This window comes from Leptosomus discolor, chromosome 14 (assembly GCF_034619465.1).
Source record: "Leptosomus discolor isolate bLepDis1 chromosome 14, bLepDis1.hap2, whole genome shotgun sequence".
Lineage (NCBI taxonomy): Eukaryota > Metazoa > Chordata > Aves > Leptosomiformes > Leptosomidae > Leptosomus > Leptosomus discolor.
The window spans coordinates 3,289,980-3,302,402 of NC_141404.1; the positions used below are offsets into that span (position 1 = coordinate 3,289,980).

Genomic DNA, 12,423 nt, shown 5'->3' on the forward strand with positions numbered 1-12,423 from the left:
GGCGAGTCTACGTTACGCGAGGAGGAGGGGGCGCAGGGGGGGGGGTCCAGTCGAGTCGCACGTCCCGGGAATCCGAGCACTGAGATGGGCCGGGGAGGCCGGTGACGCCTGTGGGTGATGCAGCAGCCCCTGAGAAAGGGGACCTGGGGGGGGGGGGGGGGGTGGCCAGGACATGCTGCCCGCCCCCCCCCCCCCCCAAGCCCCAGGGAGCACAGTCCCATCTTCGCCGGGGTGGGTGGGGACGCCAAGGTGCTGCATTGGGGTCCTGGCCCCAAGCCTTGTGGCAGCCTGGGGGGGGGGTTGCAGCCGGAGCCACGTCCTCACTGTGGTATGGGGGTGCCCACCCCTATGCCCCCCCTCCTCACACACCTCACTTGATGAGGATCCCCGCGGGCCGGGCCTCCTCCTCGCTGGTGTTCCTCAGGTTCCTCTCCGCTTCCTCCGAGGACCTGGGGCAGAGCAGGGTGAGAGGCAGCCGGGGGCACCGCCGCGGCCCCTCGGTGCTGGTTACACCGTCCCGACCCCTCCACTCACGCCAGGAAATCCTTCACTTCCTCCACGGTGATGTCCCCCGTGGTGTCCAGCGGGTTCTCCATGCTGCTGTTGGGGGAATCGATGGGGCCGGGCGAGAAGGCAGCCGGGTGCTCCTCAGGGGACCCTGGGGAGCCACAGGGACAGGAGGGGTTGGGGGGCAGCCACGACACGGGGCCGGGCCCGGAGCAGAGCCCACGGGGAGGCGGTGCAGGGCCGGGGCGGTCACTCACGGTCACTGTCGGTGGTGGAGCATCGGCCCTCGGGGCTGCGCGGGACGTGGGTACCGTTCGCTTGCGGCAGCTTCGGCGTCGCCGTCGAGCTGTTGCTGGAAGGAAAAACAGGGAGAAATCACCACCGGAGCCGGTGCCACGGGGCAGGTGTACAGGGGCGCCGCTGTAGCAAAGCCCCCCGCGCCCCCAAGGCACATCCCACCTGAGGCAGGAGGTGTCCTGGAGCCGGGAGACCTCCAGCTGGCACAGCGGCTCCGTCACGTTCCTGGCACTCAGCGAGAAGCGCTCGAACTCGGACGGCGAAATTAGGTAGAAACCTGGAGCGGGGCGGGGGGGAAGACACAACAAAGAGCCTCAGGGACCCCTCCTGCGAGGCTGCAGCCAGAGAGGGTGTCCCACCTACAAGGGACATCGCCACCCGCGCAGGGGTGGTGCCCTCACCCTGGCCGTGCTTGGTGAAGACGCAGGAGGCGATGCCGCTGATGTCCTCCTTGCGGATGCAGCCGTAGTGGACCTGGGGCCGCAGGCCGGGCACGGTGAAGATGTGGATGTCCCCCAGGTTGGTGAGGCAGGCCAGGCAGTTCTCCAGGCGCTCCTCGGAGCTGGCGCTGGCCAGGCTCACCAGGGCCACCTTCCGCACCCGGCAGCCCTCGTGTGCCGTCAGCTTGAACTTGGTCTTGGCGCTCACTTTGGGCAGCGTGAAGACCTGGAGGGGGCGAAAGGAGCCAGGTGGGAACAGGAACCTGCAGGGGGTTTTGGAGGGGGAGCACCCAAGCAGCCTCCCACCGCAGAAGCCCGTGGCAAAGGGCGGCACGTTCCCCTTGGAGCTACTAGAGCGTCCCAGGACCTGGCTGGTCACCTCCAGCGCCATCCCTGTGCCCAGGGTGATGGGGACGCCCAGAAAGGACACAGGACACGTCGTGGGTGGTGGGTCCCATCACCGCTGCAGCGGGACACCGAGCCCCACGCTCACCTTGAACTGCTCCTCGGAGGAGATGAGCATGGAGTGGCTGCCCTGCATGTCGGGGGCCTTGGCCAGGTCCCGTGAGACCTCGTAGGGTTCGGGCAGGGGGTTCCCCCGCCCGTCCAGCACCGCGATGGCCACCACCGGCGCCCGGTGCATCAGCTGGATCTCCTTCCCCAGCACCGCCTCCACCGCCCGCTCCGAAAACTTCTCCTGCGACGGCACCTCCAGGGCGTAGGCGAACACGGAGCCGGAGTTGGTGCCTGCCCACATCGTGGGGCCGTGGTGGGCAGCTGCGGGGAGGGGAACAGCGTCAGACCCCCCCGTCTCCTCACAGCACCAGCCAGATCCAGCTTGGGGGTTTTTCCCAGGAAGAGGGGGGTGGGGGGTGTCTCACCATCTCGAAGGAAGGTGTCGGCGAAGTAGAGGCATCGCACCACCCCCGAGAGCGAATCGTCGGCCGAGCGAGGCTCGATCCGCCGCTGCACGGGCGTCATCTCCACCTCGGGGGGTCCTGCCTGCTCGGCCAGCTGCGCGTTGGCCTCCTGCACCTGGGGAGGGGGACACGATGGGGGGGGGGGTGTCAGCCCCTGCCCGGTGGGGGACAAGGAGCAACCGGGGCAGCACCCCCCACCTCCTCACTCCCCACCCACCTTGCTGGAGGGGCTGCTGGTGTTGAGCCTCTTCTTGCCCGACACCCGGCTCTTGCGGATGCGGCGGAAGGATTGCCGCAGGGACTTCTTGAGGGACTTCACGCGGGACAGGGGCCCCTCCATGGCCAGCGAGTCGTTGGGGTGCAGCGTACACCTGCGGGCAGCGACGCCGCTCAGCGCCCGGACCCCCATCGTGTCACTTGGGGGCGGGGGCGTCCCCAGCACCAATTTTCCCCCCCCCGCCCCCCATACCTGGCCAGCACGGGGTTGCGCCGGTAGTAGTCGAAGAGCCCGAAGCCGTGGCTGGTGCCGAAGGCCACGAGGTTCCACTCGGAGTGGAGGGTGACAGCGGTGACAGCGGCGGGGGGCACGCACTGCACCAGCACGCTGGGCTGGAAGCCGGGGGCGAAGGGCAGGGGCCCGTTCCTGGGGGCCAGCCGGTCGTGGCCCTTCCAGGTGAAGCCCTCGCGGTCCTGCAGCAGGTCCACCGTGGCCACGCTGACCGCGTGCTCCGATTTCTCGTCGCTCAGCTCCATCACCAGCACCTGCAGGGGACGAGCAGGGAGGGAGGGACGGTGGGGGACACGTGCCAGCCCCATCCCAGGACAGCCACCCTGCTGTAAGCTGGGGGCTAAACCCTGCGGGTAGGAACCCTTCACGGACACGCATGGGGGGTTCTGCAGGGTCTGTAGCCACCCCCCCGCCCCGCACCGTGGCGTGTGTCCCCAAAGGGGGAGCCAAGAGGGGCCTGGCAGACCCCACTGCCCTACCTGCCCCGCCGTGCCGGCCACCACCATCTTGGCCGTGTACTTGCAGAGCGCGATCTTCTGCACGCCCAGACGGGGGTCATCGCTGTAGGGATCAAAGCAGCCCACCTGTGGGAAGAAGGAGGGGAGGGGACACACCAGGCACCTTCACGCAGCTGCAGGGCAGCCCCCCACACTGTGCCCCCTGCACCCCCATGTCCCCCCCCACCAGCTGGTGGGTACCGGCTGCAGCGCACGGGCTGCTCCGGGCATCACGCCCGGGCAAGGTCTGTCCCCACGCGTTCCCCCCCGGCTCTCCCCCCCATGCTGGGGCAGACCCACGAGATGGGACAAGCGTCCCTTGTGTCCCCAACGGGGCGTCACACGGCAGCTGTGCCCTGAGCCGGGGGGCACGTCCCCGGGACGCAGCCGGGACGGCTCCGGCGGGTGCATCCTCCGTGCCCAGCTCTAGGCTTGTGTCCCCACCCCCTCCCCGGCGCCAGCGGACGCAGCGGGGGGAGGTGCTGGGGTCCACAGCAGCGTTGTGTGTCCCCCCCCTCCCCTGCTCTGGGGGGGACCTCACCTTGCGGAAAGGCGGCCACTCCTCCTCGCCCGCCTGGTTGAGGCTGTCGTTGTGCTCGCAGTCCGTCTGGAAGATGCCGGCGGTGCCCAGTTTGTAGAGGGGCTTCAGGGAGACCCCCGAGGCGTCCCAGAACCGCACGGTGCCATCCTCATGCCTGGGGGCGGGGGACGGGGAGGCCCTGTTAGCGCAGGGCCCTGACATCTGCCCGGCTAACAAGAGCCGCCTGTGTGCTGGCAGCCACCGTGCCAGAAGCGGGAGGGGGGGACACAAGGGGACACACACACACGCACACAGCGCAGCGGGTGACACGTTCCTGCCTGGCCATCAAGCTGAACGAGAGAAGGGCAGCCCACCCAACAAGAGTGGCTGGAACCCCCCCCCACCACCCCCATCCCACTCCTCCACCACAGGAAGGGGCTGAGCTGGGGTGTACGTGGAGGGGGGGGTGTGTCCCGGCGCATTTTGGGTTTCCCAGGACGCCCCCCTGCGCCCCTGCCACACCACTCACCCAGTGAGAAGCAGCCCCCTCTGCGTGGGCTCCTGGGCCAGGTTCTTCCCCCCATCGATGGGCCAAGCCTGGAGGGATGGAGGGAAGGATTGAGACACCCGTGGGGAGCAGGAGCAAGCGTCACCCCTCTGCCAGCCCATCCTGGGGGGCTTCGGGATGCTCCCGTCCCCACCATCACCCACCGCAGAGGAGAGCCGGGGGCTCTGCTGCTCGCCGGCGCTGACGATCCTCTCCCAGAGCTTGAGGGGCACGTTGGAGATGTGGCAGGAGCAGGTGATGGCGGAGGAGTGGAGCGGCGCCAGGTACGGGGCAGGGATGGTGGGCCAGCCCGGCGTCTGGAGGTCGATGGCCACCAGCTCTTCCTCCACCAGCACCACGAGGGCACGGGGGTTCTCAAAGCCTGAGGAGGGGGGAAACGGCTACTGGGAGCGGAGGAGACCCCCCCCCCCCCACCCCCCTCCCGCTCCCCGGGACGGCCCCGGTGGGACGTACCTCCCTCGGCCGCCTCGGCGCTCTGCACGGTGAAGAAGTCAATGACGCGCGAGGTGAAGTCGAGCGTGGCCAGGGTCTGGCCCTGCAGCACGCTGACGCAGTGCCGGTCGCCGTAGCTGGCCCGTGGCATCCCCCCGTTGAAGATGATGAAGGGGTTCCTGGGTGGGATGAAGCAGCCTCCATCAGGGCATCCACCCCACAGCCCAGGTCCGCCCGTCCCCCCCGCCGCCGTGCCCATCACCAGCCGCCCACCCAGCGCCCCGGGGACGTACCCCGACTCGCAGGTCCGCCAGAGGATTTTGCTGATGGCTTTGCAAGGGAACGGACCTGAAACGAAGATATCGACCCCGCGGGCTGCAGCGCCGGCCACCAGGATGGGGCTATCAGCCCCCAAATCCCTGCTCCCCACCCCCCCCACCCCCCCAATTCCCAGTCCCTGTCCCCCGTACCGTAAGGGATGGTGGACATGACGGGCTGCTGGGTCCTCTGGCCGGCACCGCTCACCGCCCACACCATGTAGCCGCCGTCGCTGTGGGAGCTGACGATGCTCTTCCCGCTCTGCTCCCAGGCCAGGCTCTCCAGCTGCTGCGGGGGCACACAGGGGGGCTCGACACCCGAGATAGGGGGGACGGACACACGAGGCCACGGCCCCGCCAGCCCCCCCAGCCCCCTCGGTACCTGGTTGCCCAGGAAGAGGTGCTGGACGGCGCGTGTGCTCTGCTCCCAGAGGACCACCAGCCCCCGGCTGTACCCGATGAGGAGCCGGTTGGCATCGCGCGGGTGCTCCTGGATGGACTCCACCGGCCCCAGCGCCTTCCCGCAGCGGTAGTCATCGGGGACGCTGCGTGGGGAGGGGACACACAGGGAGGTCAGGGGGGGCTGGGGGTGGCGGGGAGGGGGCGCACGGGGGCCGGCAGGGCTCACCTCTGCAGGATCTCGTCTGGGAAGAGGGTTTTGTCCTCCAGCAGCACCAGGGAGGGCAGGGCGAGGAAGTACACCGCGCCGCCCTCGGTGCCCAGGCAGGCCACGGCACCGGCGGACGTCGGCAGGACCACCGTCACCCGTGTGATGCCAGGGGAGCAGCTGGAGGGGGGGGAGCAGGGGGGGTTGCATCAGCCCCGTGCTGGATCTGGGGGAGCAGCGGAGAGATCCCAAACCTCCCTTGCCCCAACTTTGCATCCCCACCCCCCCCCACCGTGGCCCAGGAGGACAAGGACAGCGTCAGCGCCGATAGCAATTAGAGCCATTAATCACCTCCGGGCTCTGCCAGCACCTATAAAAAGCCCAAGGCTGCGCTGTCGTGTCCCCCCCCCCTGCCCCCACCATCCCAGTCGGGATCGGAGGAGCATCCCAGCAGCAGAACCGCCGCCACCGAGGGGACCTTGGCCACCATCCCGCCCCGAGCAGGGACGGCTGCTCCCACGCGCCATTCCCAGCCGGCAGCGGTATCGCTCCCGGCCGCAGCCCCACGGAGGGCGGGGGGGAGCAGCTGGGGGACACCCCCCCCCTGCCCAGGCAAGTACTTAGCGCTGTCGGACCCTGGGCGTCCCGGGAGGCCGAAGCTGCGGGTCTCTTCCAGGTGGGAGCAGCCTTCCTTCTGGCAGACCTCCCAGAGGTGCAGCGTGTTGTCATCCAGCAAGGAGAGGAGCCAGCCCTGGTGGGGGACACACACACACACACACACACACAACAGCGGGGTGGGTGGGGGGCTGGGGGAGCTGCCACCAGGCCTCCCCTGGGGACCCCCCACTTACCTGGCCGGGGAGAAAGTGCAGCTGGGTGACGGTGGCCGTCTCCTTGTGCAAGCCGGTCAGCTCCACGCCCGGCGCGCCGTATCTGGGGGGGGCCGTCAAAGAAACAACGAGGGTAGAGCCCCCCCCCCCCGGTGAACCCCCAGACCCTCCCAGGTCACAGTTCTGCCAGCAGGCACCAGTTTAGCCCCGTGACCCCGGGAAGAACCAAGGCAGAGCATCCTTGGCAGCACCGCGTGCCAGAGCCAGCCTCGGTACCACCGTCCCCGGCTGGGATCCACCACGCCCGTCCGACCGGGATGCCCCGGGTCAGGATGCGGCCGACATGTGGCTGCGGTGAGTGTGCAAGGGCCAGGCTGGCTCCTGCCCTCTGCCACCCACTTCTTCCTCAGCCGCAGGGCCACGGCTGTGCAGAGGCACCGGCAGTCCCGGCCAGCCCGGCACACATCGGCAGCAGGGTGGGGTTCGGCATGCGCCGGCACAGCCTCACCCAACTGGTCCCGGCTCCTCCGCCGGCGATGCCGCTCAGCAGGAACCGGGGCAGGACCCACACGGTGGCTCCAGCACCGCACGGTGCACCCCGACCTGGTGTCTCCCCGATATCCCCAGACCTGGTGAGCCGCTTTGCCCCCAGCCCGGCGTCGCCGGTGCGTTGCGCGGCGACGTCTCGGCACACGGCGACGCCGGGGCTTTCTGCCAGCCAGCCCCTGGGGTCCTCGCCCCCGGCCACCCCTCTGGTGCCCTCGGTGCAGGGAACCAGCCCAGCGGCTCTGCCCGGACCGACAGGCAGGAGCTGTCTGGCAGCACCGGGCACAGCCGAGCTGGCAGAGCCAGGCCAGAGCCGCGGAGGCTTTGGGGAGGCCAAACAACAGGGCGTGCGAGGGGGAGCACGCAGGGGTCTCTGGGTGCTAAAAGGACAGGGGATGCCACCCATCTTCACTCGCCCTGGGGTCTTTGCCCACCCAAAATAGTGCCACAGGCCAAAAAGCAGGCAGCCCTCGGGGCAAGTGGCCCGGGAACACCAGTGGCACCGGCACACCACGGTGGGGTCCAAGCCTAGAGACCCCCAGATGCCCCAGGAGATCCCCCAGGCGGTGGCAGCCCCTCGATGCCAGGCTGTTTGCAACCAGATCCACCCAGCCCGACCAGGGAGCACCCATGGGTGCCCCCACCAACCAGTAGCACGAGTCAGGCCAGCTCTGGCTGCTGCCTCACCGGGCCCCGGCTTCCCCAGCACCGTGAACCTCCAGAAGCATCTTCTCGGTGGCAGCCCGAGCGGGGCTGGGAGGGCAGGACCCGTGCCACCCCACCGCCAGCCCCGAGCCACGGGTACCACCCCAAAAACATCCCCGCAGAGGATGCTCAGGGCACCACAACCCCCCCGGCCTCCCCCCACAACGGCGGTTCCGCGGCCCCCGGTGGGGTTTAACCCGGGGGTGGCCGAAGCCAGCGCCCCACGGCGAGGCGGCCGAGCGGAGAGACCGGCGACGTCGCGGCCGGGCTGGCAACCAGGGCGGCCTCGGCAGAAGAGGGGAAAAAAAAAAAAAAAAAAAAAAAAAAAAGCCCACACAAAACCCCACGCCATCTTTGTGCTCGGGAGGCTGCGAACCGCCTGCCTGGGGGAGGGGGAGCGCGACAGCCCCCCCCCCCCATACACACACATACACCCCCCCCCAACCCAACCCCGACCCCAATCTGGGCGCAGCCACCACCCCCACGTGTGTCGTGTGTCCCCGTCCCCGTCCCCCCCACTCAAGTCCCCGTTCCCAGTCCCGCACGCCCACCCCGCATTCCTGCGGCGCTGGGGCCCCCCGAGCGCGGGCCGCATCCAGCCCTGGCCGCCGGCCAGCAGCCCTCTGAAGTCTCCCTGCACGCCGCCGGCAACAAAGCCTGGCCAGGCCCCACGTCGTCGTGTCGTGTGTGTCCCCCCCCCTCTCCCCGCCATAGCCCCCCACCCCAGCGCCAGGCTGGCCGGAGGCCCCGCTGCCCCCCCCCCCCCCCCCCCCCGCAAAAGGCTGCGTGGAGGAAGCCAGGACGGACAGGGGACACCCCCCCCACCCCCCCCCGGGATAAGGGAGGGGGTGACACTGGGAAGCACCCCCTTGGTGGGATGCCACCCGGGATGGCAGAGCGCCTGTGTCCCCCCCCAGCATTTTGGCCAAGGCGGGGGGTTTCCTCCAACCACCCCTTCCCCACCCAGCTGGATGGAGGGACAGACAGTGGGGGGGGAAACACAGGGTGCTGCCGGACCCCTAAGTCTCCTGGTGTTCTCCCAGGATGGGGGGCAACCCGGGTGGGGGGGGGGTTGCGTGTGTGGAGAGGGTCCTTACCTCCTGCCCTCGGGGGGGGGGGGAAAGGATACAGCTTCACGGCTCCCGCCTTGGTGCCGATGGCCATCACGCGCAGGGCAGGGTCGTAGGCCAGGGCGCTGGGCTGGCTGGGGAAGCCATGCTCCACCGTCTGCCGTGGGGACAGGCAGGTCAAAGCCGGGACCCCCCCCCATCCCTGACCCCTCCCAAACCCCCCACGGCCCCCCTCTCACTCCCCCCCACGGCTCCGGTCCTGCACCAGCCTGAGCTTCGCCCCTGCGACGGAGGACCACGAGGATGCTGCCTCGTCCCCCACCGCCGCCAAGGGGATCCTTGGGGAAGGGGGACCTCACTCCTCACCCAATTTCCACCTGACACCCCAAAACACACCGAACCCAACAGCCACACCGAGGGCTGGGGTAGGTCTGAGCTCGCACAAGCCACCCCACCGCCCACCGCCAGCACTTTGGGGAAGGGACCCCCCTCCGCAACTCTAAACCCCCTGCTCGAGGTGCGGATGCCCCAGGAGAGGTGACCGGGGGTCCAGCTCACCCCCACGGGCAGGTGGGACCCCCACCACGACGTCACCAGGGGTGCCGGGTGGCAGAACCAGGCGAGCGGGACCCACCAGCACCGGGGATGTCCCCGCCAGCGCCTCGTGCCGCCCGCGGGCACCTTCCCAAGGAAGTCCCGGCCGGTGACGGCGTGCCCGGGCTCGCCAGCTGGGGAGGGGCTGCCCGCCTGGCAGCGGGGGGACACGGGGGTCACCCACCGCCCCGGCCAGCGGCGAGGTGACCCGTGTGACTCCCGAGGGGAGCGGCCCCGGGGGCAGCTCGGCTGAGCGGCGACGGTGCGATCAGACGATACGGAGGGCGCTGGAGCCAGACTGGCCGGATCCTGACCCGCTCCCTTTGTCTGGGGCGGCCGAGAGGCGCAGCGGGGTGGCTTTTCGCACCCGCCGGCGCAGCCACCATCACCCCCTGGCTCCTCCTGCCCTCCGAAGGGCCACCTTCAGGAACGTGCCAATGCCCCCAGCCCACCCAAAGTGTCCCAGAATGGCTGGTTGAGCCATGGGAGGGGGAGGAAGAGGCGAGTTAGTGGATGCTTGTGGATCCCAGTCCTTGCGGCACGCAGGGTCACCCCGAATTCCCCCCCGGGGACGCACGCCGCGCTGGAGGACGGCGGCGGCAGCTGGGACAGCCGCAGCGCGGGGATGTCCTGGCGATGCTTTAGGCCAGGGACCGACACGACGACGCTGGCAAAGACACCCCCCGGTGCCAAGCGCTCCTCCAAAAGCGCCCTTCCCAGCTCCCCCACACCCCCAGCCCCGGAGAAAGGGGGGACCCAGCTGGCAGCCCCCCATGTGCAGCCCTTCCTCCCGCATCCGGCAGGCTGTGCCGGGCCGGCCAAGGCGCGCTGCCGGCCAAATTACAGCAAATCCCAGGCAGATTTGGAGCTCGGGAGGAAAAACAACCGTTAATGGGAGGCAGGTGGGCAGCCGGCGGCCTCCACGCTGAGCCGGCCAGAACGGGGCTGCTCCCCAGACCCCCCCACCCCCCCCCGAGACACCCCACGGGGTGCAGACCCCCCAGGGTGCCTGCTTCGGGCAGGATCTGGCCGTGGGATCATCCTCCCCAAAACTGGGGGGGGGGGGGGGGGCTCTGGCTGGGCTGAGCCTTGCACCCTGGCCAGACCCTCGCCCACAGCAGTGAGTCAGGGGGGAAAGGGCTGTGCTGGGGTGACCCCCCCGCCCCCCCATGCAGAGGACACCCCAACACCTCCCAACCCCAGCCGTGGGGTGATCCGGGGTTCCCTCCGGTGCACGCCACAGCGAGTTTGGGCAAGCACCCAACACCGGTGCCAGGGTGCTGCCGAAGGATGGACAGACGGACGGACAGACACGGTCTGGGCTCAGCCAGGGGCCGCTGCCGGTGGCCAGAGGATGGTCCCAACACCGAGAGGCTCCTGGGATGGGGTGCACCGAACCCCAGGGGGGCACCCACCAGCACGGCCCACCCTGCCGATGTGCCGAGGGAAGGGTCCGGCATCCGAGGGCTCGCAGGGTCCCTCCCCGGTTGTTTGAGGAGCCCGGGGGGGGGGTCTTCACCCCGCAGGAGGGGACTGAGCGGGAAACCTCCCCAGTCCCAGTGCGGGGACCAAGCTCTGGGCCTCTGATGTCCCCAGTCCCCCAAAAACACATCTTTGGGGTACAAGGCGACCCCCAAGCCCCCACCCCCAGGGGTCATCGCCACAGCCCTTCCTGCTGACACAGAGGGTCCACAACGCCCCCCATATCCCACCCCTGTGGGCAGGGGGGTCTGAGGGGCTGAGCCCCTCCATGGGGCATGGGGGTTGCAGCCAGGGATGCTGTGGGGCCGGACAGGGTTGGGGGGGCGCGGGGCACCCCGAAACGCCGCTGCCGGTGAGCGAGGCCTGGGGGAAGCCACGGGGCAGGGGCACCGCGGAAACCGGGGAGGGGGGGCTCGGGGAAGCCCCCGCCCCGGCGGGGCTGGGGAAGGGGGACGTCGCGCCGGCGAGGGGGTCGCATCCTGCCCCAGGGTGTCCCCACAGCCTGCCCCCCCGCGGAGATATCCCCTCCTCGGGCCCAGACCTGCTCCCCGGGGAGCGGGGGAGTCCCGGTGCGTGGTTCCCCACCGCGGCCACTCCCCCCCTCAATCCGGGGGTACCCCCCGGTCCCCAGGGGGGCGGTGCCCCGGTCGCTGCTCCCCTCCCCGGGGGCGGCATCCCGCTGGGGGGGGGGGTGCTGGAGCCTGCACCACCGGGGGGGGTGCCCGCACACCGCGCTCCCGCGGCCGTGCCCGACACCCCCGGTGGCTACCGGTGGTCCCCACCACCACTGCCCCCCCGCCGGGGTCCGCCGCCACCGCCGCGCCCCCCCCCCCCCGGCCCCGGGCGCACCTTGCTAAAGGCGAAGAGGTCGTGCCGGAGGCGGTCGCGTTGCGGGTCGGCACCCTGCCGCCGGAACCGAAACTTCATCATGGTGGGGCCGGTGGCGGCGCGGTACCGGGCGGGGCAGGCGGGGCCGGTGATCCCGGGGCCGGTACCGGGGCGGACGGTCCCGGTGCCGCTCCCGGGGTGGGTGGTACCGGTGCCGGGGGGGGGGGGGGGGGGAGGGGGGGGCGGTGCCGGTGCGGGTCCCGGTTGCGGGTCCCGGTCCCGGTACGGGTCCCGGTGCGCGCGCCCCGAGCGCCGAGCGCCGCGCGCCGAGCCCGGGCAGGCACCGCCGCGGCGGGGCGGGGCACAGCCCTGACGGACAATCCTTACCGCCAATTACCGCGCACTGCGCGACGCAGCTCCTCCCGCCAGCGCTGCGCATGCGCCGCCGCGGGGGACGACGGGACTTGTAGTTCTTCAGCTCAGGCGCCCTCTGTGGACGCTTTCTCTCTTTATATTGGATTTTTACCCCTTTCTTTCGTGGTTTGTTGTTTGTTGGTTTTTGTGGGTTTTTTTTTTTTCTTTCCGGGGTGCTGCTAGTAGGGGAAACGGGGGACGGGACAGCGAGGGCACCACCAGGCCGCGCATCCCGGTCATAGAGCCCCCCCCACACCCCTCACAACCATGGGGGATTCAAGGCCTCATCCTGGCCCATGGGCCCCACGGCCATGGGGTGCCTCAACGACATGGCAGCACCT

The 12,423-nt window shown here is 70.2% G+C and overlaps 1 protein-coding gene across 3 annotated transcripts; it reads right to left on the minus strand.

Annotated features, from left to right (window-relative positions):
* Positions 1-370: 370 nt before the first annotated feature.
* LLGL1 (LLGL scribble cell polarity complex component 1) lies at positions 371-11,770 on the minus strand. 3 transcript variants are annotated; one of them, XM_086472811.1, is made up of 22 exons: positions 11,690-11,770; positions 8,824-8,921; positions 6,465-6,546; positions 6,249-6,364; positions 5,635-5,793; positions 5,389-5,551; positions 5,160-5,295; positions 4,983-5,037; positions 4,711-4,868; positions 4,401-4,618; positions 4,219-4,286; positions 3,711-3,864; positions 3,152-3,256; positions 2,634-2,926; positions 2,382-2,535; positions 2,126-2,279; positions 1,738-2,021; positions 1,206-1,470; positions 967-1,081; positions 765-859; positions 535-658; positions 371-449 (listed from the first exon to the last, which is right to left on the minus strand). In XM_086472811.1, exons 1-22 carry the CDS (start codon positions 11,768-11,770, stop codon positions 371-373), a joined length of 3,156 nt encoding a protein of 1,051 aa, XP_086328937.1. The 3 variants fall into 3 exon arrangements, with proteins under 3 accessions (XP_086328937.1, XP_086328938.1, XP_086328936.1); XM_086472812.1 differs by having other exon boundaries at positions 771-859; positions 6,234-6,364; XM_086472810.1 differs by having other exon boundaries at positions 6,234-6,364.
* Positions 11,771-12,423: the final 653 nt, after the last annotated feature.

Coding starts and splice junctions, on each gene's coding strand:
- LLGL1 (XM_086472810.1), bottom strand. CDS start 11,770: ATGATGAAGTTTCGGTTCCGGCGGCAGGGTGCCGACCCGCAACGCGAC. Junction 5,794..6,233: donor CCAGGGTCCGACAGCGCTAA/GTACTTGCCTGG, acceptor CCCCCCCTCCAG/CTGCTCCCCTGGCATCACAC. Junction 5,296..5,388: donor ACCTCTTCCTGGGCAACCAG/GTACCGAGGGGG, acceptor GTGCCCCCGCAG/CAGCTGGAGAGCCTGGCCTG.